The sequence below is a fragment of the Bombina bombina genome, chromosome 3, assembly GCF_027579735.1.
Source record: "Bombina bombina isolate aBomBom1 chromosome 3, aBomBom1.pri, whole genome shotgun sequence".
Taxonomy (NCBI): domain Eukaryota; kingdom Metazoa; phylum Chordata; class Amphibia; order Anura; family Bombinatoridae; genus Bombina; species Bombina bombina.
Genome location: NC_069501.1, coordinates 252,629,393 through 252,653,170, shown reverse-complemented (window position 1 = coordinate 252,653,170; position 23,778 = coordinate 252,629,393). Strand labels below are relative to the sequence as shown.

Sequence of the window (23,778 nt, the reverse complement as noted above, 5' to 3'; positions counted from 1 at the left end):
TGTTGAATTACACTGCTAATCTTAGTGAACACTATATCTGGAATTTAATGATAAATTTGTAACAAAGATGACATAAGGAATGGAATGAGACTGCATTAAAACTTAATCATTTGTTCAACACAGGTCTCTATTTAAAATAAACTTCCATTTCGAGCAGATGCTAACAAACTATAAATGGCACTAAGCAACAGGACTGTTCTCAAATGAATATAGTTCTCTTGGACTGTAAGATAACTGCTCATAAACTTCACAAAAAAAGTCCCCAGCCAATTAAATAAAGGGGCCTGAAAATCTAGCTTCCAATAAGATGCTTCCATAGAAAGATGTAGTACTCTATATTAAACAAGTCAAAGAAGGCTTTGAAGCCTAACATGGTAGCACTCAGCACTGCTAAAATCAGTTTCAGATACAAATCAAAATGTGATCCTGCTTGCAATGCTAAATTGCATTTAGCTCTAGTTTTACATACATTATTTATATAATTCTAGAGTGTTTCATATTTCAAGACAGAAATATGCATATCAACTGAGCAACTGTTAGATTTGCAAACCCTGCATTGTAGGGCATGTTTAGATATAGCTTTTTTTTCTTTTCTTACCACAGCCTTTCTAACTAATCTCAATGTCCATTCAACTTGACATAAACACTTTCCCAGTGTAGCCTAGGTACCTAATCTTGTTTTTTAGTCCACTCTTGGCAACACTTTGGAATTGTATGTCCCTTCTGTTTCAGTGTATATTTTATCTTTGGGGAAAACAAAAAATAGTGTCTCATGGAGTAGAAATCAAAGATATGCAAAAAAATCTGATGAAAGTGTAAATACTTACAAAAGTATTGCAATATTTGTGATTGCAAACAAAGCAAGCTGGGTCTCTCAGTCTCCAGCTGACTGTGCAAGGAAAACTCCTCCAGGGGTGCAAACACAAGGGTATTGATAGATGATTTGGATCTTTGAAAACAAAAAACAAAGAGACCACCCAATGGTGCAGACAAACTTCCCAACCCCAAAGAATGTAAAGTATAAATGTAGTAGTCACATGTGGGAAAGCACTGTCAGGTAGTGCTGTAAAGGCAGGCTGGGTATTGTAGTCACCAGCTGACTAGACTTGTTTGGTCTCCCAGGAAGGTATGTCATGATTCCTAGGTTCCAATGTGTCCAATAGCAATGTAGAAACCAAAGTGATACTACTAGAATTAATTTAATAATACAATACAATATATAACAATAAAAACAGATTAAAAAATGCAACATGTTTCTCAGCTTCAAGCTGTTTCCTTGATGCCTGAAGAAACAGCTTGAAGCTGAGAAACGCGTTGTATATTTTAATATGTTTGCTTGATGATTGGTGGCTAAATGCACCCACAAATAAACAAGTGCTGTCCAGTGTCCTGAACCAAAAATTGTCTGGCTCCTTAGATGCCTTTTATTCAAATAAAGATAGCAAGAGAACAAAGACAAATTGATAATAGGAGTAAATAAGAAAGTTGCTTAAAATTGCATGCTCTATCTGAATCATGAAAGAAAAAAAATGGGTTTAGTATCCGTTTTATATATATATATACACACACCCCAGCTTTTCTAGCCCTAATTACTCTTTATTAGAGTTTAATTTTATTCACTTTGTATTGTTACATTAATCCAGACAAGTTTTATAAAACACCAGAAACTCTTATTCCTTCAAAATAAAACTGTTAGAATCTAACAATTATAAGCAAACAGCAAATTTATCACATAATCACATTGTTTATATCATAAGACAGTGTTATACTACATCAAGGGAACACATAACTCAACATTTAATTGTAACCGATTGCAACAAAACCAAATTCTTATGAATTATGTTCTTGCTTTTTTTGATAGGCTTCTGGTGTTTAACAAAAACAAAAAAAAATAGGGCTATATTTAAACACAGGCCTATTACATTCTGCATAAAGTATCCCTGCTGATTTTGCTAAGATCTCCCAATATAGTCCAGAAGCTATAATGTCTTTATACTAGATACTTAGGGCTCCATGTACTAAGCCGTCAATTCATCCGTCATTGTAGACGCGGATAAACTCGCCGTTACTCGCCGCGGGCGAAATGGTGTCCGCTGTCGCTATGTACTAATATTCCCCTAATAAATAGACAAGTCTAGCCCGCCGCGAGCAGTTGCGGATTGTTGATAAATTTGACGCCTCGCTCGCCGCGACTAAGCTGATGGTACTTAACTTTCAGTTGAATTGTCTGGCCAATTATTAACACGTGACATGCAAGGTGTCACGAACATCATAGTAGTCGCGGGAATAGAATTTTGCTCCTATAAAAGTTCAACCTATCTAAACAACTTTATTATTGATCAAAATTTTTTGAAGAGTGATAACAGAGCGTTATTTTTGTAATATTTATTTACAATTTGGATATGGCTTCATCTGGATCTGATAATATATAAATATTAATATAAAAATAATTATAAAGATTGACAACTAACAATACAAATTTAAATAGATTACTCTTTATTTACAGTCGACAAATTGGGCGCAATTTATGTACATGGAAATGAGAGACAAATTAGACGCCAGTTATGCTGTAAGTACAATGCTGATATTACTGCCTTTTATATATGTCTAGACTGGCGTCCAGATTGACTTTCCTATTGTTTTGTACCTTGCCCGCCACCTAAAAGGTGGCGAGGCAAAAATAGCGAGGTGGGAGCGGAAATTGTAGCGAGCGGACAAATAGATTTTTTAGTACATTCGTTTTTTGGCGAGTTGGTGGTCAAATGTGTCTAATTACAGTGAAAAATGGAGCGGTAGCGAGGTTTGGCGGATAAGTACGCTCGCAATTTTAAAGATGCGAGTTTTAACATAATTGACGGCTTTGTACATATCAGTTTGCGAGTTTTGACGCGAGATTTGTTGCGGGTAGCTCGCTGACTGCTTAGTACATGGAGCCCTTAGCTACAATATATGAAAGTGATTGTACCTAAGGCAATATAAAACTTAAAAATGCTCTTAATTAAAGCTAAAATAATGATAGAAAAGATGCAGCAACTCATTAAATATATTAAAGCTTCTCATTTTTGATAGTGCACGTTTTTCAGATAAATAAAGAATAAACATCCAAGTAGCTAACGAGCTATAATTTCATTGAAAAAATAATTAAAATAAAAAATACTAAAACGCTTTTTATATAATAGAAAATTAACTGAAAAAATTAAAGTGCTATAAGGTATTACGGATTTTTACTGAACTTTTAGGACACTTACTGTATATTATAAACATAGGAAAATCACTAACACTGAACACTTGTATTTATAATAAGGCATATCAGCACTTAAAACACATTTCACAAAATGCATGCTGTAGTTAGTATTGCACATCAATCATAGCAAAAGTAAATTTATAGACTTTTGTAATAATAAATGTTGGTTATTATTTATAGTGTGAATAGAAGGTTTTTGTTTATAAATAGTGAAATTTCACAATAAAACATTTCTGTACTCGTTTGTGACAGTTGCCAATAATATTAAAAAGGTATTTTGAAAAATAGCACTATTAATGGAATATACTCTAATTATAGGCTGAAAAGCTGATAAACATGTTTATTATTAATATTATAATATAAATATATATATATATATATATATATATATACAGTATATATATATATATATATATATATATATATATATATATATATATATATATATATATATATATATAAATATATAAATATAAACTCTTCTTTAAAGCCTATGGGAAATTATAATGACAAGATTTTAATTTAAAAGGACATTGCACACTAGATTTTTCTTTGCATAAATGTTTTGTAGATGATCCATTGATTTAGTCCATCTAGGGGTGTTTTTGTAAACGTGTATAGTTTTGCTTATTTTTTAAAAGCATTTTGGTGATTTTCAGAATGCTAACCAAGCCCCACAGTTTTAGATATATACTGATGTCTACAGATTCCTGTGGCTACTGATTGTATAATCTGTCTTTTCATATTCAGGGAAGAGGCAGTGTCTGCTGTTCCTGTTTTCCCAGCCCCTTTCACTGAGTGTCCCAGCCTAACCTCACCAATAGTGCTAGACATGGAGCTTCTAAGTAGGTTTTTAACTGGATTTTTAGATCAGTATCTGTGCATATTCTTCTTTATAGTAGTGTCTATTACATGCAGTTATTTGAAAATTGGTGTATATTGATCTTTTAATTAGAATTTACAATATCATTTGAAATAATACTGTTTAAGGATAGCTTTAGGGGTGTGTTTTTTTCTCGTTTTTTTCCAGCTAAAAGGGTTTCTCAGTGCACAGTTAATCTTTTATTTAAATTACCTTTAGTAAAACATTTTTCATTTATATCTCAGTGTACATTACTAACATAACCAACTAGCTGCTGTCCTTCACAACTTATCTTTTTTAGCTAAATATTATTTTGTTAAAGCTAAAATATTATACAAGGCACACTCTTATTTTTTTAAGGAGAATGTTTAGAAATATTTGTGTAAAAATAGCTATACCCAAAGAACATCTAAAACCTTTAGTTTTTATAGAATCTTTAACTGCTAAATAATTACTTGTGCTATATAATATATTTACCAACTACAACAATTAATATGAAAAATGTAATGTTATGGTTCTTGAATGTTTCTGTGGGTACAAATATTAATTTGTACCCACAGAAACATTCAAGAACCATAACATTACATTTTTCAGCTTTATACTCACCTGTGAACTTATTACAAAAAAGGGCTATTTTTAATGTATTTATTTGTAGACTCTGAAAGATATGCAATAAAAAAATAACGCTACATTTTTATACGTCAAGAACAGTGTTCCCTCTAAGGCCAGTTTTGTGAGCGGTTCAGCAATGAAACAGTTAATAAGGGAACCACACATTGCAGTCTGCAATGTGTAGTGTTTGCTAATTGCTCTAATTAACTGTTTCACTGCTGGCTCACTCACAAAACGGGCTTTAGAGGGAACACTGGTGAAAAGTCACAATCTCATATAAAATCGCAGAGATTTTTGCAGATTCTTGGTGTTATTTTTTTGAGGGGCTTTTTGCATGATTTTACCATTTGCATATCATTTAACTTTTTAACAAAAAATAACCTAAAATGCTTATAAAGGGGTGGTGCTTGGACAGGGGGAGTCTATGTGGTCTAAGGGAGGGGGAGTCTTGGGTCAGTTGGTGTGTTTAGGTACAATTTGTGTAAGATTAACAGAAATAAGGACAGTAATTAGAATGAGGGAGTTATTTTAGGAGTGTCCTACACCGGGTAGTGATTGGGAGCTACAAAACATCAATTTAATATGAGTACCTTTATTATATTATTATTCTTATAACTAACAATAATACATGGCTGTAGTTGCAGTTCTTGAGGGCGCTAGGAGTGATAAACACCCCAATCATTATTGTAGCAACTTTATTCCAAGTTATAGTTGTCCCCTTAGCCATACATTTAATGGACAATCCATTTTTACATGTTATTTGCTCTACATAGGATCATTCACTAGCATGTGTATAATTATAAAGAATGTACATGTTGTAGGGCCATCACACTAACTTCCTGGGTTCCTTACATGGTATAGATATGTTAAATACATTACATATTTAGGGGCTGTTTGTACATTGGTTTTGTTCTAATTTTTAACCAATTGGTAGTACAATTTAATTATTTATGCAAATCTAATGAATGGCAGGAGATGGCGCTTACTGGTTTTATCAATTAGTAACATGGAGTTACGCTTTAATGGGTTAAGTATAGATTGATTAATTAATATGTTGGTGATTTTTAACATTTATCTGGATGATCCCTAATAATGTTTGTCAGACATAAGCTTTGTCATTTACCTTGGTCAACATGGAATTAAGTTATATTTTATTATGTGCTGCTACTGTAATTGCTTTACTGTCTCTCCACAAGAAAAAGAGAAGTAAACAAAGGAATGAAAATCACACATAAGAAGTAGAAAGTGAGGCCCCCATCAGTATTATCCTTCATCCTTGACATGTAGCAACCTTCATTAGTACCTCCAAGTTAATGGTCTAGGATCACACCTGCCTGGCAGTAATGAGTCTAAGAATTTCACAACTTGAAATGGACCACAATTCTTAGAGCTCTAACTTAGTTTATAATTTTGCAACAAATCAGCATTTGAATGAGTGTCAATTGTCCATAATGAGGAAGAATTGGATTTCTCCTGTATCACACTACATTTATGCCTCTGTCATGGCCATCAAGTTCAACTTTTAATTTGTGCAGCTCTTCAATTTCTCGATGGTGACGCTCTGTCTTGTGTCTCACAAGGGTGCGATAAAAATGAATAGTAAAAATAACAAAGATAATACCCACTGGCACCATTATTATGGTGGAAATTAATGCAGAGTGCCAGCCAACATTGCTAGGCGGCTTATGTGCAGTAGTTGTGTCATTCCTTATTGATGCAGAGTCTAAGGGCAGGAATTTTATCCAGCATAAGAGTACCACCTCAGCAAGGAAAAGGAGAATCCCAAGAGCTGTGGAGAAGCCCCATGCAAGCTCAATGTAAGGATGCATACGATCATGAGGGGACTCATTCACGGAGTTCAGGTTGTGGATGTTACTCACTGATTCTACATTGGGTAGTATACATGTGCTGATCAAAAGTGCAAAGAGGTGAACTGCAACTAATATTGTTGTACATGCACTAAAGGCTATAAGCAATAGCTGTGGATACTCGTATTTCATCTCCAACTGGACCTCCACCATTGCTACCTAGAAATAAAAATGAAAGAACAAATTTGAAAAAAAGGGAACACATTTTTAGAATAGCAAATACAACTAAACAGAGGTACAAGATCAGAGATGGAGTAGAGTTATATGAAGTCACGCAGAAATGTGATATTGTAAAAATACAAATGTCTGTGGCCTTGTGACTTTACATAATCATAAAGCTCCTAGATGACTTGTAATATCCATATTAGCAACACAAAAGTGTATTATCATTCATTTTATATACATCTGTTTCACCCACTGTAATAATTAATGATGAAGCTGTACCTATGCATGCCAACACATTGGTATTATCATACGAAAAGCATTAATGCCCTAACCTAGATGTTAAATAATACACAATCACTTTCTTAAATGCATACAAAGCAGGCAATGTTTAGGCCAGCTTAGCTTGCAATTATTATAGAATAGTAGTACATTTATTTTTTTAATGCTGCTCTGGGCACTGGGAAATGTACTGCCCCCTGAGCCCTTCTCAATGACTTTGGTTTATTAGTGGCCAGTTAAGCATGGAGAGTTTATGGATCTCTTTAGATAACCAAAGATAACTGATTTATAACATACAGCTAGATTACAAGTTTTGTGTTATGAGTGAAAAAGCAGCGTTATGCTTCATAACGCTGCTTTTTCCCTAATGCCGCTATTACAAGTCTTGTAGGTATAGGTGTACCGCACACCTTTTTGGCCGTCACGCAACGTGCCGCACTTTTAAAAAATATTAACCCCTATTCCGCTGCTCCCCGACATTGTCACCACTATTATAAACCTATTAACCCCTAAACTGCCGCCCTCCCACATCACAAACACTACTTAAATATTATTAACCCCTAATCTGCCGTCCGCCCACACGGCCGCTATAATAAACCTATTAATCACTAAACCGCAAGCCCCCCAATGAATTAATGAAATATTCTAAATTAAACTATTAACCCCTAAACCTCTGGCCTCCCACATCACTACATAAATATATTAACCCCTAAACCTAACCCTAACGTAACCCTAAGCCTAAGTCTAACCCTAACCCTAACACCCCCTAACTTAAATATAATTAAAATAAATCTAAATAAACCTTAAAATTATTACCTAAACAATTCCTATTTAAAACTAAATACATACTTACCTGTAAAATAAAACCTAAGCTAGCTCCAATATAACCAATAGTATGTATCTATCTTAGATTTTAATTTAATTTCACAGGTAAGTTTGTATTTATTTTAACTAGGTAGACTAGTTAGTAAATAGTTATTAACTATGTACTAACTACCTAGTTAAAATAAATACAAATTTACCTGTAAAATAAAACCTTACCTGCCTTACAATAAAACCTAACATTACAATCAAATCAATAAAAATTACAAACACCCCCCCAACAGTAAAACCCAGCACCCACACAACCAAACCCCCCCAATAAAACTCTATCTAAATAAACCTAAGCTAACCATTGCCCTGAAAAGGGCATTTGGATGGGCATTGACCTTAAAAGGGCATTTAGCTCTTTTACGGTGCCCAAACCCTAAGCTAAAAATAAAACCCACCCAATAAACCCTTTAAAAAACCTAACACTAACCCTGACGATCCACTTACAGTTTTCGAAGACCGGACATCCATCCTCATCCAGTCAGCGAAGTCCTCATCCAAGCGGGCAGAAGTCTTCATCCAGACGGCATCTTCTATCTTCATCTATCCGGCGCGGAGCGGGTCCATCTTCAAAACATCCGGCGCGGAGCATCCTCTTCATACGGTTGTCGCGGTAAACTGAAGGTTCCCTTTAAGTGACATCATCCAAGATGGCGTCACTTACATTCCGATTGGCTGATAAAATTCTATCAGCAATAGGAATTAAAGGGGAAAAATCTTATTGGCTGATCCAATCAGCCAATAGGATTGAGCTTTAATCCTATTGGCTGATCCAATCAGCCAATAGGATTGAGCTCGCATTCTATCTGCCCACTTGGATGAAGACTTCTGGCCGCTTGGATGAAGACTTCTGCCGGCTTCGATGAGGACTTCTGCCGGCTTGGATGAGGACTTCTGCCCGCTTGGATGAGGATGGACGTCCGGTCTTCGAAAACTGTAAGTGGATCGACGGGGGTTAGTGTTAGGTTTTTTAAGGTTTTATTGGGTGGGTTTTAATTTTAGCTTAGGATTTGGGCACCGTAAAAGAGCTACATGCCCTTTTAAGGGCAATGCCCATCCAAAAACCCTTTTCAGGGAAATGGTTAGCTTAGGTTTATTTAGATGAGTTTTATTTGGGGGGTTTGGTTGTGTGGGTGGGGGGTTTTACTGTTGGGGGTGTTTGTCATTTTTATTGCCAGGTAAAAAAGCTGTTATCTTTGGGGCAATGTCCCGCAAAAGGCCTTTTTAAGGGATATTGGCAGTTTAGTGTAGGGTAGGAGTTCTATTATTTCGGGGGCTTTTTTATTTTGATAGTGCTATTAGATTAGGAGTAATTTGTTTTTTTTTATAATTTCATTTTTTTATTTTGTGTAATTTAGTGTTGTTTTTTTGTAATTTAGATAATTGTATTTGAATAATTTAATTTATTGGATTTGATTGTAATTTTAGGTTTTATTGTAAGGCAGGTTAGGTTTTATTTTACAGGTAAATTTGTATTTATTTTAACTAGGTAGTTAGTAAATAGTTAATAACTATTTACTAACTAGTCTACCTAGTTAAAATAAATACAAACTTACCGGTGAAATAAAAATAAAACCTAAGAAAGCTACAATATAACTATTAGTTATATTGTAGCTAGGTTAGGTTTTATTTTACAGGTAAGTATGCATTTATTTTTAAATAGGAATTATTTTGGTAATAATTGTAAGGTTAATTTAGATTTTTTTTAATTATATTTAAGTTGGGGGGTGTTAGGGTAAGGGTTAGACTTATGCTTAGGGTTACATTAGGGATAGGTTTAGGGGTTAATATATTTATGTAGTGTTAGTGATGTGGGAGGCCAGAGGTTTAGGGGTTAATGATTTTAATAGTGGCAGCGACATTGGGGGCAGCAGATTACTAACTAGTCTACCTAGTTAAAATAAATACAAACTTACCGGTGAAATAAAAATAAAACCTAAGAAAGCTATAATATAACTATTAGTTATATTGTAGCTAGGTTAGGTTTTATTTTACAGGTAAGTATGCATTTATTTTTAAATAGGAATTATTTTGGTAATAATTGTAAGGTTAATTTAGATTTATTTTAATTATATTTAAGTTGGGGGGTGTTAGGGTAAGGGTTAGACTTATGTTTAGGGTTACATTAGGGATAGGTTTAGGGGTTAATATATTTATGTAGTGTTAGTGATGTGGGAGGCCAGAGGTTTAGGGGTTAATGATTTTAATAGTGGCAGCGACATTGGGGGCTGGCGGTGATGTTAGGGGCAGCAGATTAGGGGTTAATAACTGTATGTAGGTGGCGGCGATGTCGGGTGCGGGAGATTAGGGGTGTTTAGACTCTGGGTTTATGTTAGGGTGTTAGGTTTAAACATAATTTTTTCTTTCCCCATAGACATCAATTAGGCTGCATTACGGAGCTTTTCATTCCCCGATAGCAGGTGTTAGGCTTTTTTTTTTTTGCCGGCTCTCCCCATTGATGTTTATGGGGAAATCGTGCATGAGCACGTCAAAGCAGCGCTTGTATTTGGGTGAGGTATGGAGCTCAACGCAACCATATCGCCCGCGCAAGCCTGCTTTTGTAAACCTGTAATAGCAGCGCTATAGGGAGGTGAAGTAACGCCGCTTTTGTGGCTGTCGGTAATTTCCCTATAGCGCTCAAAACTCGTAATCTATCTGAAAATTAATAACTAAAACTTTTAAAGAACATAGGAGTAGGAAGTCATTCAAATAGCCCTCAAAATCTGCTTGCTCTAATTCCTGCTTGCCTTAGGTACAGGAATAGTTGGTTAAGGCAAAAATTCCCTGTAATAGAATTAGATATAAGATTAGCTTAACATATGCAGATATGATTATATATTTTGTGCTATTGATGTCTGTATGTCTATTATAGATCATTTATATTTATAAAAAAATATATAATTATGTAACAATATCAATATATTTCTACTTCTGCCTGGTGGAAGTTTTAGTGTTGGGCTACAGTATGTCCAATAATTCTTGTAATACACCTAAACATAAGAGATAGGGAAAAAACTGACACCTAGATTTAGAGTTTTGCGTTAGAAGTGGTGCGTTAGCTACGCGTGTTTTTTTCCCCCCGCACCTTTTAAACAACGCTGGTATTTAGAGTTCTCTGAAGGGCTGCGTTAGGCTCCAAAAAGGGAGCGTAGAGCATAATTTACCGCCACTGCAACTCTAAATATCAGCGTTGCTTACGGACGCGGCCAGCTTCAAAAACGTGATATCCCCATAGGAAACAATGGGGCAGTTTGAGCTGAAAAAAAACCTAACACCTGCAAAAAAGCAGCGTTCAGCTCCTAACGCAGCCCCATTGTTTCCTATGGGGAAACACTTCCTAAGTCTGCACCTAACACCCTAACATGAACCACGAGTCTAAACACCCCTAACCTTACACTTATTAACCCCTAATCTGCCATCCCCGCTATCGCTGACCCCTGCATATTATTATTAACCCCTAATCTGCCGCTCCGTACACCGCCGCAACCTACATTATAGCTATGTACCCCTAATCTGCTGCCCCTAACATCGCCGACCCCTATATTATATTTATTAACCCCTAATCTGCCCCCCCCCCAACGTCACCACTACCTAACTACACTTATTAACCCCTAATCTGCCGACCGGACCTCGCTGCTACTCTAATAAATGTATTAAACCCTAAACCGCCTCACTCCCGACTCAAAAACCCTATAATAAATAGTATTAACCCCTAATCTGCCCTCCTTAACATCGCCGCCACCTAACTTCAAGTATTAACCCCTAATCTGCTGACCGGACCTCGCTGCTACTCTAATAAATGTATTAACCCCTAAAGCTAAGTCTAACCCTAACACTAACACCCCCCTAAATTAAATTTAATTTAAATCTAACGAAATAAAATAAATCTTATTAAATAAATTAATCCTATTTAAAGCTAAATACTTACCTGTAAAATAAACCCTAATATAGCTACAATATAACAAATAATTATATTGTAGCTATTTTAGCATTTATATTTATTTTACAGGCAACTTTGTATTTATTTTAACTAGGTACAATAGCTATTAAATAGTTAATAACTATTTAATAGCTACCTAGTTAATATAAGTACAAAATTACCTGTAAAATAAATCCTAACCTAAGTTACAATTAAACCTAACCTACTACACTATCAATAAATTAATTAACTAAACTATCTACAATTAAATCAACTAAACTAAATTACAAAAAAAACAAAACACTAAATTACAAAAAAATAAAAAAAGATTACAAGAATTTTAAACTAATTACACCTACTCTAAGCCCCCTAAAAAAATAACAAAGCTCCCCAAAATAAAAAAATGCCCTACCCTATTCTAAAATAAAAAGTTAACAGCTCTTTTACCTTACCAGCCCTTAAAAGGGCCTTTTGCAGGGCATGCCCCAAAGAAAACAGCTCTTTTGCATTTAAAAAAAACATACAATACCCCCCCCCAACATTACAACCCACCACCCACATACCCCTAATCTAACCCAACCAAACCCCCCTTAAAAAACCTAACACTAAGCCCCTGAAGATCTCCCATACCGGGTATCACCGATCCGTCCAGAAGAGGGTCTGAAGTCTTTATCCTATCCGGCAAGAAGATAAGGTAAGGTAAGGTAGGAAAAATCTGATTGGCTGATTGAATCAGCCAATCAGATTCAAGTTCAATCCAATTGGCTGATCCAATCAGCCAATCAGATTTTTCCTACCTTAATTCCGATTGGCTGATAGAATCCTATCAGCCAATCAGAATTCGAGGGACGCCATCTTGGATGACGTCACTTAAAGGAACCTTCATTCGTCGGGAGAGGATGGATCCGCGTCGGCTGCTTCAAGATGGTCCCGCTCCGCGCTGGATGGATGAAGATAGAAGACGCCGCCTGGATGAACATGTCTACCAGTCCGGATGTCCTCTTCTTGCCGGATAGGATGAAGACTTCGGACCCTCTTCTGGACCTCTTCTTGCCGGATAGGATGAAGACTTCGGACCCTCTTCTGGACGGATCGGTGATACCCGGCGTGGTGAAGATAAGGTAGGGAGATCTTCAGGGGCTTAGTGTTAGGTTTTTTAAGGGGGGTTTGGGTGGGTTAGATTAGGGGTATGTGGGTGGTGAGTTGTAATGTTGGGGGGGTATTGTATGTTTTTTTAAATGCAAAAGAGCTGTTTTCTTTGGGGCATGCCTCGCAAAAGGCCCTTTTAAGGGCTGGTAAGGTAAAAGAGCTGTTAACTTTTTATTTTAGAATAGGGTAGGGCATTTTTTTTATTTTGGGGGGCTTTGTTATTTTTTAGGGGGCTTAGAGTAGGTGTAATTAGTTTAAAATTCTTGTAATCTTTTTTTATTTTTTGTAATTTAGTGTTTGTTTTTTTGTAATTTAGTTTAGTTGAATTAATTGTAGATAATTGTAGGTAGTTTAGTTAATTAATTTATTGATAGTGTAGCGTTAGGTTTAATTGTAACTTAGGTTAGGATTTATTTTCCAGGTAATTTTGTACTTATTTTAACTAGGTAGCTATTAAATAGTTATTAACTATTTAATAGCTATTGTACTGAGTTAAAATAAATACAAAGTTGCCTGTAAAATAAAAATAAATCCTAAAATAGCTACAATATAATTATTCGTTATATTGTAGCTATATTAGGGTTTATTTTACAGGTAAGTATTTAGCTTTAAATAGGATTAATTTATTTAATAAGATTTATTTTATTTCATTAGATTTAAATTATATTTAACTTTAGGGGGTGTTAGTGTTAGGGTTAGACTTAGCTTTAGGGGTTAATACATTTATTAGAGTAGCTGTGAGGTCTGGTCGGCAGATTAGGGGTTAATAAGTGTAGGTAAGGTAGCGGCGACATTGGGGGGGGGCAGATTAGGGGTTAATAAATATTATGTAGGTGTCGGCGATGTTAGGGGCAGCAGATTAGGGGTACATAGGGATAATGTAGGTTGCGGCAGTGTGGGGTCGGCAGATTAGGGGTTAATAATTTTTATTAGAGTGGCGGCGATGTGGGGGGACCTCGGTTTAGGGGTACATAGGTAGTTTATGGGTGTTAGTGTACTTTAGAGCACAGTAGTTAAGAGCTTTATGAACCGCCGTTAGCCCATAAAGCTCTTAACTCCTGACTTTTTTCTGCGGCTGGAGTTTTGTCGTTAGAGTTCTAACGCTCACTTCAGCCAAGACTCTAAATACCAGCGTTAGGCAGATCCTATTGAAAAGATAGGATACGCAATTGACGTAAGGGGATCTGCGGTATGGAAAAGTCGCGGCTGGAAAGTGAGCATTAGACCCTTTCCTGACTGACTCTAAATACCATCGGGCGGCCAAAACCAGCGTTAGGAACCCTTAACGCTGGTTTTGACGGCTAACGCAGAACTCCTATTAGACTATGTGACTTAAAATAGTTGCTGCACAGGCCCAAAGCTCACCAGAGACTCGGTTTTAAGACCGGTTATAAGTACATAGGAGTATGGGCTATTCAGATAAAATCAGCATACATAGAGAGTCAAAAAGAGATGGAATGAAGAAGTGGCGTTTAAATAAGAAAGGAGTGAATGGGTACTAGGAATTTCAGACCCCCACCAGAAAGTACAAGCTAATCCTAAAATATATCAGCTGTTATTAGTACCCACAAATTATCTGCTCTAGAAGTGCCTGCAATCCATTCTTGGTGGCCGATTTATCAATGTCTGGCCGACATGATCCGCTGTAGTGAATCATGTCTGCCAAACATCGCTGAATGCCGACAGCATATGCTGTCGGCATTTAACAATGCACAAGCAGTTCTGGTGAACTGCTTGTGCAATGCCGACCCCAGCCAATAGTCCTCTAGCAGGGGGTGTCAATCAACCTGATCGTATTCGATCGGACGGATTGATGTCTGCAGCCTCAGAGGCAGCAGACGAGTTAAGCAGAAACAGGGGTATTTTGCCCCATTCGGGCCATGATAAATTGGCCCCTAGGAATCTATTTCTAAAATTGCCATGTAAAGTTGTGGGTATTCCCAGGCATAAAATGAATTTGTGCTCTAGCCTATTTTTTAATGTTCTTTTCTCTGGAATGTTGAACAATACTGTTGAAATGGATTGTTTGCCATATTCTTGCTTTTAAAGCACCATTTCCTTATAGTCATATTACACTGTATTTATGACCTAGTTCTAGAAACTACACATTGTTTAGTTTAATTCATTATTTTAGCAATAATAAGAGATGCCATCCAGCCACTATTTTCGGGAATATTTTTTAAGTGGCATCTGAACACATACACGAACCCAAATTTTTTCTTTCGTGATTCAGATAGAGCATACAATTTTAAGCAACTTTCTAATTTACTCCTATTATCAATTTTCTTCGTTCTCTTGCTATTTTTATTTTAAAAAGAAGGCATCTAAGTTTTTTTCTTGGTTCAGACCTCTGGACAGCACTTTTTATTAGGGGATGAATGTATTCATCAATCAGCAAGGACAACCCAGGTTGTTCACCAAAAATGGGCCGGATCTAAACTTACATTCTTGCATTTCAAATAAAGATACCAAGAGAATAAAGAAAATTTGATAATAAGAGTAAATTAGAAAGTTGCTTAAAATTTCATGCTCTATCTGAATCACAAAAGAAAACATTTGGGTTCAGTGTCCCTTTAAGATAGATATCATGCTTTATTATTTTCTAACCATGTTTTATGAATGCTAACTTTTTCTGGAACAGAAATATACATTTTCACAGCAGATAAATAACATGAAAGAACCATCTGGGCAGTAATAGCCTAGTGAAGATCTCAATCGTTTGTATTTCTTTTTAATTTTTTTATTGCTCACTATTAGTTTTGCTTGTTTTGGTTTTGATTCATTGTTTCTCCCTGGATGTATTTTAAACGTTTCTATAGCTGCAATAATAAAATACATTGCTATAATGTAATAAGCAAGTGGATATGAACAAGGAAGTATATCAATAAAACAATTGGGGTGCACATCCAACCCATCCCAACTGCATTTTTTCTAACAAACCAGTTTAAGGATTTCAAATAATGGAGTAATAGGAATTAAGAAGAAAACTAGCCAGTTCAATAAATTTTATTAACATAGCTTAGTTTTCAAAATGATCATCTTCCTACATAAACATATTAACCCATTAAGCCATATAGACATAGCTACTTTCCCTCGCATACCCGGTTGACATACTGTAGTAGCTACATCCAACCATCTGCCCCATGCTGCGGTCTTGGCTATCAGTCCACAGTCAGAGGAAAACGGTATCTCCCTTTATATGGTAAGGAAGCATTAATCGTGCTCCTGTTACCATATGAAGGAAGATTGTCAGATCATTACAGACAGTGACACGGTTTGTGTTGTTGTGTGTAATGATCTCCGCTGGTGCCAGCGGAAGTTGTGGGAGGGAAGTCGGGAGTGGAGTGGGTGGCACAGCAGCAAAGGGGGGAGAGAATAGGAGTGACAATACGTTACAGAAAACAAAATTGAAGGGAGAGGAATGGATGGGATGCTGCACTACGGAAAAGGGATGAGAGTGGGGGGGGGGTCTGTAAGGGGGGAGGGTGAGTGGTGACTGCTGCACTACAGAAAAAAAAAAATATTTAAAAATAAAAACGACAGACTATGTACTAACAGACAGCTGCCAGTACCTAAGATGGCGGTATCCAGGGCCAGATTAACGTAAGGGCTATTTGAGCTGCAGATCAAGGCCCATGCACCCAAATCGGCCCATGACACCACTAAGACAGATGCAGGAGGGGTTTAGCGCCCCCAGGCTCAGATGCAGGGGCGGTTCTAGGCAGGTGTGGAAGGTGCAGCACACTCGACTTCACGCTGGAGGTTTAGTGTCTTATATTTGTTTAATTTTAAACTTGTGTAAACCTGCACACAGGCTATAACACTGTGCTACGGACAGTAGCAGTGTCAGATGCCCTGCATACTTAAAGCAAAAGTTGTTTACTCTGCTAAAGGAAAACTGCAGAGCAGGACGGTCTCTGGTACTATGGTAGGGCTGATTCTACTTAGTCAAATGTGATCCCATTTTTATATACTAAAGGGATGATAGCGCCTGGCAGTATAATGTTGGTGTTCTCCCAGTTTGTGTGCCATCTCAGTCTCTACTCTGTAATTCACTGTCTTTAAGATTGAATATATTTTGTGATACTTTAAAAAGGATTTCCAGGGTCAGAGAGTCAATGACTTGATTAATAAAGAGAGTCAGGCAGATTTCTCTTTGTATGAATCAATATATTCTAAATAGTTCCTCATTTTGGGTAAATAAAATGCTTCAGTTTTTGGTCTTAAATGACTTCTTCACTGCTGCTCAGTGGAGTTCATGTGGTTTGTATATGTGTGAATGTATGCAAGTGTCGGAATATCTATGCATGCATATGTGTGTGTTTGTTTGTATGAGATTGTGTGTGTGTGTGTATATGAGATTGTATCTATGTGTGTGCAATAGAGTGTGGGTGTATGAAAGTGTTTCTGTGCGTGTGTGCATGAGAGTGAATGTGGGTGTGCATTAGTGTCTGTGTGTATTAGAGTGAGAGTGTGTCTGTGAATGAGTGTATGTATGAGAGATGAAAGTGTGTGCATTAGTTTGTATGAGTGTGTGTGTATGAGAGTGTGTGTGTGTGTGTGTCCATTAGTGTCTATGTGTGTACATTAGACTGTGAGTGTGTATGACAGTGTATGTGTGTATGAGAGTGTATGTGCGTGTGTGCATTAGAGTGTGTGTGTATGAGTGTGTGAGTGTGTGCATGTGTGTGTATATGAGACTGTGTGCGAGTGTGCGAGTGTCTGGGTATGTGTGAAATAGTCTGTGTGTGAGTGTGTCTGCATTAGTGTCTTTGTATGTGTCTAAGTCTCTGGGTATGTAGGGACGCTAAAGTCAAAATTAAAATTTAATAATTCAGATAGAGCATGTAGTTTTAAGAAACTTTCCAATTTACTTCCAGTCTCAAATTTTGGCCAGTTTTTTTTTATAAGCACCCTTTATAAGGCACCAGCTCCTACTAAACATATGCACAAGTTCCCAGTGTCTACATATACTAGTCTGTATTTGGGTAATGACATAATACAGGGGCTGGCAAATGGAGAGAAAAAAAATTGTCAGGAAAAAAATACAACATATTTCAAATTCAGAGTAAGAGTTATTGCATTGTCTTTTTATTATGTACAGTACTTATTGATTACACAATTCTACTGTATTGAATGGCCCTTTAATGTGTCCCTGTGTGTGTTTCTTGGAAAATCTTCAGCTCCGGGATCAATAAGCCCTTAATTTGGCACTGGCGGCAACTAGTGAAGGGGGAGGGTTAGAGTGAAAAAAATGTATTTTATGAATCGGATACAACATACAATTTTAAACAACTTTCCAATTTACTTCTGTTATCAAATTTGTTTCATTCTATCTGTATCATTTGTTGAAGAAACATCAACGTATATGGGTGAGCCAATAACATGAGGCATAAATATGCAGCCACCAATCAGCACCTCCTGACCCTACTTAGGTATCTTTTTTAAAACAAATGATACCAGAAGAATGAACAAATTAGATAATAGAAGTAAATTAGAAAATTATTTAAAATTGCATGCTCTATGTGAATCATGAAAGAACAAATTTGCGTTTCATTTCCCTTTACAAAAAAATAAATACAATTTAGCCCATGTAAAATGTTATCAGCTTCTGTTTTCCACCCAGTTTGCATACTTCCTCAATTTGTTTTAAAACTTAAAAGTACACTCAAGCCAAAATATTTTTTTATGATTCAGATAGAACAGCATTTTTAAGACACTTTCCAATTTACTTCCATTATGAAATTGTGCACAGTCTTTTTATATTCACGCTTTCTGGGGAACAAGATCCTACTGAGCATGTGCACAAGCTCAGAGGGTATACGTATACTAGCCTGTCATTGGCTGATGTCTATCACATGATACAGGGGGCCGGAAAATGGGAGAAAAAATGCTACTGCATTGTCTTTTTATTATGTACTTGTTAATTATGCAATTCTACTGCATTGAGTGTTCCTTTAATAAAAAGTAGTAAAGGGACATAGTACCCAAATGTTGAATCACTTGAAGTGAGGCATCATATCTTTAAGAAGCTGACTAGAAAATATCACATGAGCATCTCTATGTAAAAAGGAAGATATTTTACCTCACAATTTACTTAGAAGCCATATCCTATTTTAAAGAGACTTTAAGCTTTTATTTTACGTCAGAAAGATATTTTTGATATGTGTAAATGTTATATGCATAATAGAACAGTTTTAAGAACAAGATCCCTTTAATCAGGATTGTCAAATAGCAAGGCATTTTCAGGAGGAAAAATAGAAAAGCCCCTATTTTTGAGAGATGCACATAATCATTAAGGTACTAAACATCTTAAAAACATATATATTACAAGTTGCTTTAGTGAGACAAAAGTCCTTTATTCATTATAAAAGTTCCTAAGTAAGAAAACAATTACGTTATGTAGACCAGTGTTTTTTTAACATGAGTCCACAAGTAACCGTAAAACAGGCCATATTGTCATGTGAGCTAATCAGCTGATCAGTAACCATGGTTATTAACATAATCTCACTAATCAGTTTATTTTTTCACCTGTGCTATATGTAAGATATCATGAAAATATGGCCTGTTAAGGGGAAGTTGAGGACTGACGTTGAGAAACACCGGTCTACATAACGTAATTGTTTCCTTACTTAGGGCCTGGAGTTGAGAAATACTGACGTAGACAATGGAAGATCTTCACACTAAAAATAAAATTATCTTATACAAAATCCAATAAACTGAAAACCCATAAAGCTATAACAAAAAATACAGTAAACAAAAGTAAAACCTCAAAACATATTTTGCTTAAGTTGAAATCATTCCCAATAAAACCAAGAATCAAAACGATTTGTTTGAAGTACATTTTATTCTTGGTTCTCTGTTTTTCATAGTTTGTAACAATAAAAGTCTCCATTCCAGCTCTTTTTGGCAAATTGTCATACATTTAAAAGGACCATCTCAAACATTCTTACAGAGATTGAGTAAAGTTTTAAGCTTTTTCTCCCAATAAAATTGTTCTTCCACGAATAAAAAAAATCTGAATATTATTTTAAAGCTTGAACACTTTTTTTGCATTCAAAAACCAAAAAAGAGCATTGGGTTTTCAATAACTAGTTTCATTTTATGTTTTTTTACATACAGAAATTTTATTCTTAACATATGTAATGTTTGTTTGTGTTTTAACAAGAGTGTTAGGCTACATCTATTTGCATATAATTATCTGTAATGTTTGCTATTTGTATTTATTATGAACTAGTACTAAAGCCCGTGTACACGGGCCATTTTTGCAGTACAGCGGTCCCACCCCTTGCTCTCTCTCCCCCCTTTATTTTGCTCTCTCCCCCCTCTCTTTTGCTCTCTCTCTCCCCCCCCCCTCTCTTTTGCTTTCTCACTCCCCTCTCTTTTGCTCTCTCTCCCCCTCTCTCTTGCTCTCTCTCTCCACCCTCTTTTTTGCTCTCTCCCCTCTTTTTTGCTCTTTCTCCCACTCTCTTTTGCTCTCTCCCCCTCTCTTTTGCTCTCTCTCTCCCCTTTTGCGCTCACTCGCTCTCTCTTTTGCTCTCTCCTCCTCTCTTTTGCTCTCCCCCTCTCTTTTGCTCTCTCTTCCCCTTCTTTTTTGCTCTCTCTCTCCCGTCTCTTTTGCTCTTTCTCCCGCTCTCTTTTGCTCTCTCTCCCCCTCTCTTTTGCTCTCTCCCACCTCTCTGTTGCTCTCTCTCTCCACCTTTCTTTTGCTCTCTCCCCCCTCTTTCGCTCTCACTCTCTCTCCCCATTCTATTATTTTTCTCTCTCCCCCCTCTCTTTTGCTCTCTCTCTCTCCCTCCCTATTTTGCTCTTTCTCCCCCTCTCTTTTTCTCTCTTTCCCCATCTCTTTTGCTCTCTCTCAACCCTTTCTTTTGCGCTCTCTCCCCCCTCTCTTTTGTTCACTCTCCCCCCCTCTTTGGCTCTCTCCCCCTCTCTGGCGACGCCAGATTTTACGCGATTTTGGTATTACATATACGGCGTAGCATACAAGTTACACGCGTATATTTCACCCTTCGCCCGTATTTTTTTTAACCATACACTAACATAGAACAGACGTGCAATTTGGTATCCAATATACAGCGTAAGGAGTTACGCGCGCAGAATTCAGAAATTCTACTCCATTCTCATCTCGCCACAAATTGCAGGCGCAGCAACCCTTGCACTGACTAAAAAAGCAACATAACTCCCTGGAAGCCTTAACAAACACATACATTTAAGCAGCATCTCAAGGTTAAAGGGACAGTATACTATGATATTGCTTTTTTAAGGTTTATTTTTGTATTTGAAATAGTTTGAAGCCACAACATAATCAAAAGGATTGAACTTGTAGGTACATTGTGGACATATACTTGCCTATTTACTTTAAATTTCTTCTCAAAACAATCAACAATACTTGGAGGAGAGAATAATTGTATTACCTTCATCTCTTTATATATGGGTTTATATAAGAATTTTGAATAGCATAATTACGTGTCGCATTTATTTGAAATCGCGGTTCATTTTTACGAGTGTTAGCCTAATTTGCATAAAACTACTCTTTTTTTACCCTTTCCGTGGACAAAATACTGGTAAGTTACTTGCGACGACTAAAATGTGTATTTGCGCACATTTCAGAAGATCGCCAGTTTGTCCTACTTACGCCAGTTTAGCATCTGACTGCGCAGTATATGTAATACCCCGATGTGCGAGGTGAAATTACGGGCGGCGCAGGTTCCCTCGCTTGCGGCGAAACCTGCGCCGTATATGTGATCGCGCCCCTATTTTGCTTCATTCTCTTGGTATCCTTTGTTGAAGAAGCAGCAATGCACTACCAGGCGCTAGCTGCAAGCATTTGGTGAGCCAATAACATGAGGAATATATGTGCAGCCACCAATCAGCATCTCCGGAGCCTAATTAGGTATCATTTACAACAAAGGATACCAAGAGAACAAAGCAAATTAGAGAATAGAATGAAATTGGAAAGTAGATTTATATCACATGTTCTACCCGAATCATGAAAGAAAAAAAAATCATGTCCCTTTAAAGAAGTTAGATATAGTAAATATTAGCCTAGGAAACGTGATGTGTTTTAAAACAGTCACAATTCTAGATTCTGTGATCTTTCTGGAGGTGTCAACTTTGTGATGAAAAGTGTTAAACAATTTAGCCCATGTAAAATGTTATCAGCTTCAGTTTTCCACCCAGTTTACATACTTCCCTATTCTTTTTTACAACTTAAAGGGACACTAAACCCAATATTTTTCTTTCATAATTCAGGTAGAGAATACCACTTTAAATAACACTTTACTTCTATTATCTAATTTGTTTCATTATTTAGATATCCTTTGTTGAAGAAATAGCAATGCACATGGGTGAGCCAATCACACAAAGCATCTATGTGCATCTAGATATGCTTTTAAGCAAAGAATATCAAGAGAATGAAGCAAGTTAGACAATAGAAGTAAATTAAAAAGTTGTAAATTTGGAAAAAGTGTGAAGGGACAACCAAGTCGCAGCCTTACAAATCTGTTCAACAGAAGCATCGTTTTTAAAAGCCCATGTGGAAGCCACAGCCCTAGTAGAATGAGCCGTAATTCTTTCAGGAGGCTGCTGTCCAGCAGTCTCATATGCCAGGCGGATGATACTCCTCAGCCAAAAAGAAAGAGAGGTAGTCGTCGCTATCTGACCCCTACGCTTTCCAGAATAAACAATGAATAATGAAGATGATTGACGGAAATCCTTAGTTGCCTGTAAGTAAAACTTCAAGGCACGGACCACGTCCAGGTTATGCAACAGACGCTCCTTCTTGGAAGAAGGATTAGGACATAATGAAGGAACAACAATTTTCTGATTAATATTCTTATTTGAAACAACCTTAGGAAGAAATCCAGGTTTGGTACGTAAAACCACCTTATCAGAATGGAAGATAAGATAAGGCAAATCACACTGTAACGCTGAAAGCTCAGAAACTCTTCGAGCAGAAGAAATAGCAACCAAAAACAGAACTTTCCAATATAATAACTTAATATCTATGGAATGCAAAGGTTCAAACGGAACCCCTTGAAGAACTTGAAGAACTAAATTCAAACTCCAGGGAGGAGTAATTGGTCTAAATACAGGCTTAATTCTGGATAGAGCCTGACGTTTGTGAAACAACTGACAACGCAGAAATTTGTCCCTTTAAGGAACTTGCTGATAAACCTTTCTCCAATCCTTCTTGGAGAAAAGACAGAATCCTAGGAATCCTAACCTTACTCCATGAGTAACCCTTGGATTCACTCCAATAAAGATATTTACGCCATATCTTATGATAAATTTTTCTAGTGACAGGCTTTCTGGCCTGTATCAAAGTACTGATAACCGAATCAGAGAATCCTCGCTTCGATAAAATCAAGCGTTCAATCTCCAAGCAGTCAGCTGCAGAGAAATTAGATTTGGATGTTGGAAAGGACCTTGAATGAGAAGGTCCTGTCTCAAAGGAAGTTTCCATGGTGGCAGAGAGGACATGTCCACTAGATACGCATACGCACGCAGGCGCTATCAGGATCACTGAAGCTCTCTCCTGTTTGATTCGAGCGATCACGCATGGAAGGAGAGGAAACGGTGGAAACACATAAGCTAGGCTGAACAACCAAGGCATCTATCAGTTCTGCCTGAGGATCCATCGACCTGGATCCGTATCTTGGAAGCTTGGCATTCTGTTGAGATGCCATCAGATCCAATTCTGGTCTGCCCCATCGGAGAGTCAATGAGGCAAATACCTCCGGGTGGAGTTCCCACTCCCCCGGATGAAAAGTTTATTGACTTAGAAAATCCGCTTCCCAGTTCTCTA

At 36.8% G+C, this 23,778-nt stretch overlaps 1 protein-coding gene across 1 annotated transcript in view; it reads right to left on the bottom strand.

The window, feature by feature from the left end:
- Nucleotides 1–3,755: 3,755 nt before the first annotated feature.
- Nucleotides 3,756–23,778, bottom strand: part of ORAI2 (ORAI calcium release-activated calcium modulator 2) — a 46,494-nt gene continuing 26,471 nt past the window's right edge. The window contains exon 3 of the mRNA XM_053704598.1: nt 3,756–6,745. Within this exon, the coding sequence (XP_053560573.1) occupies nt 6,197–6,745 (549 nt within the window). The 3' untranslated portion in view covers nt 3,756–6,196. The remainder of the gene's footprint in view (nt 6,746–23,778) is intronic.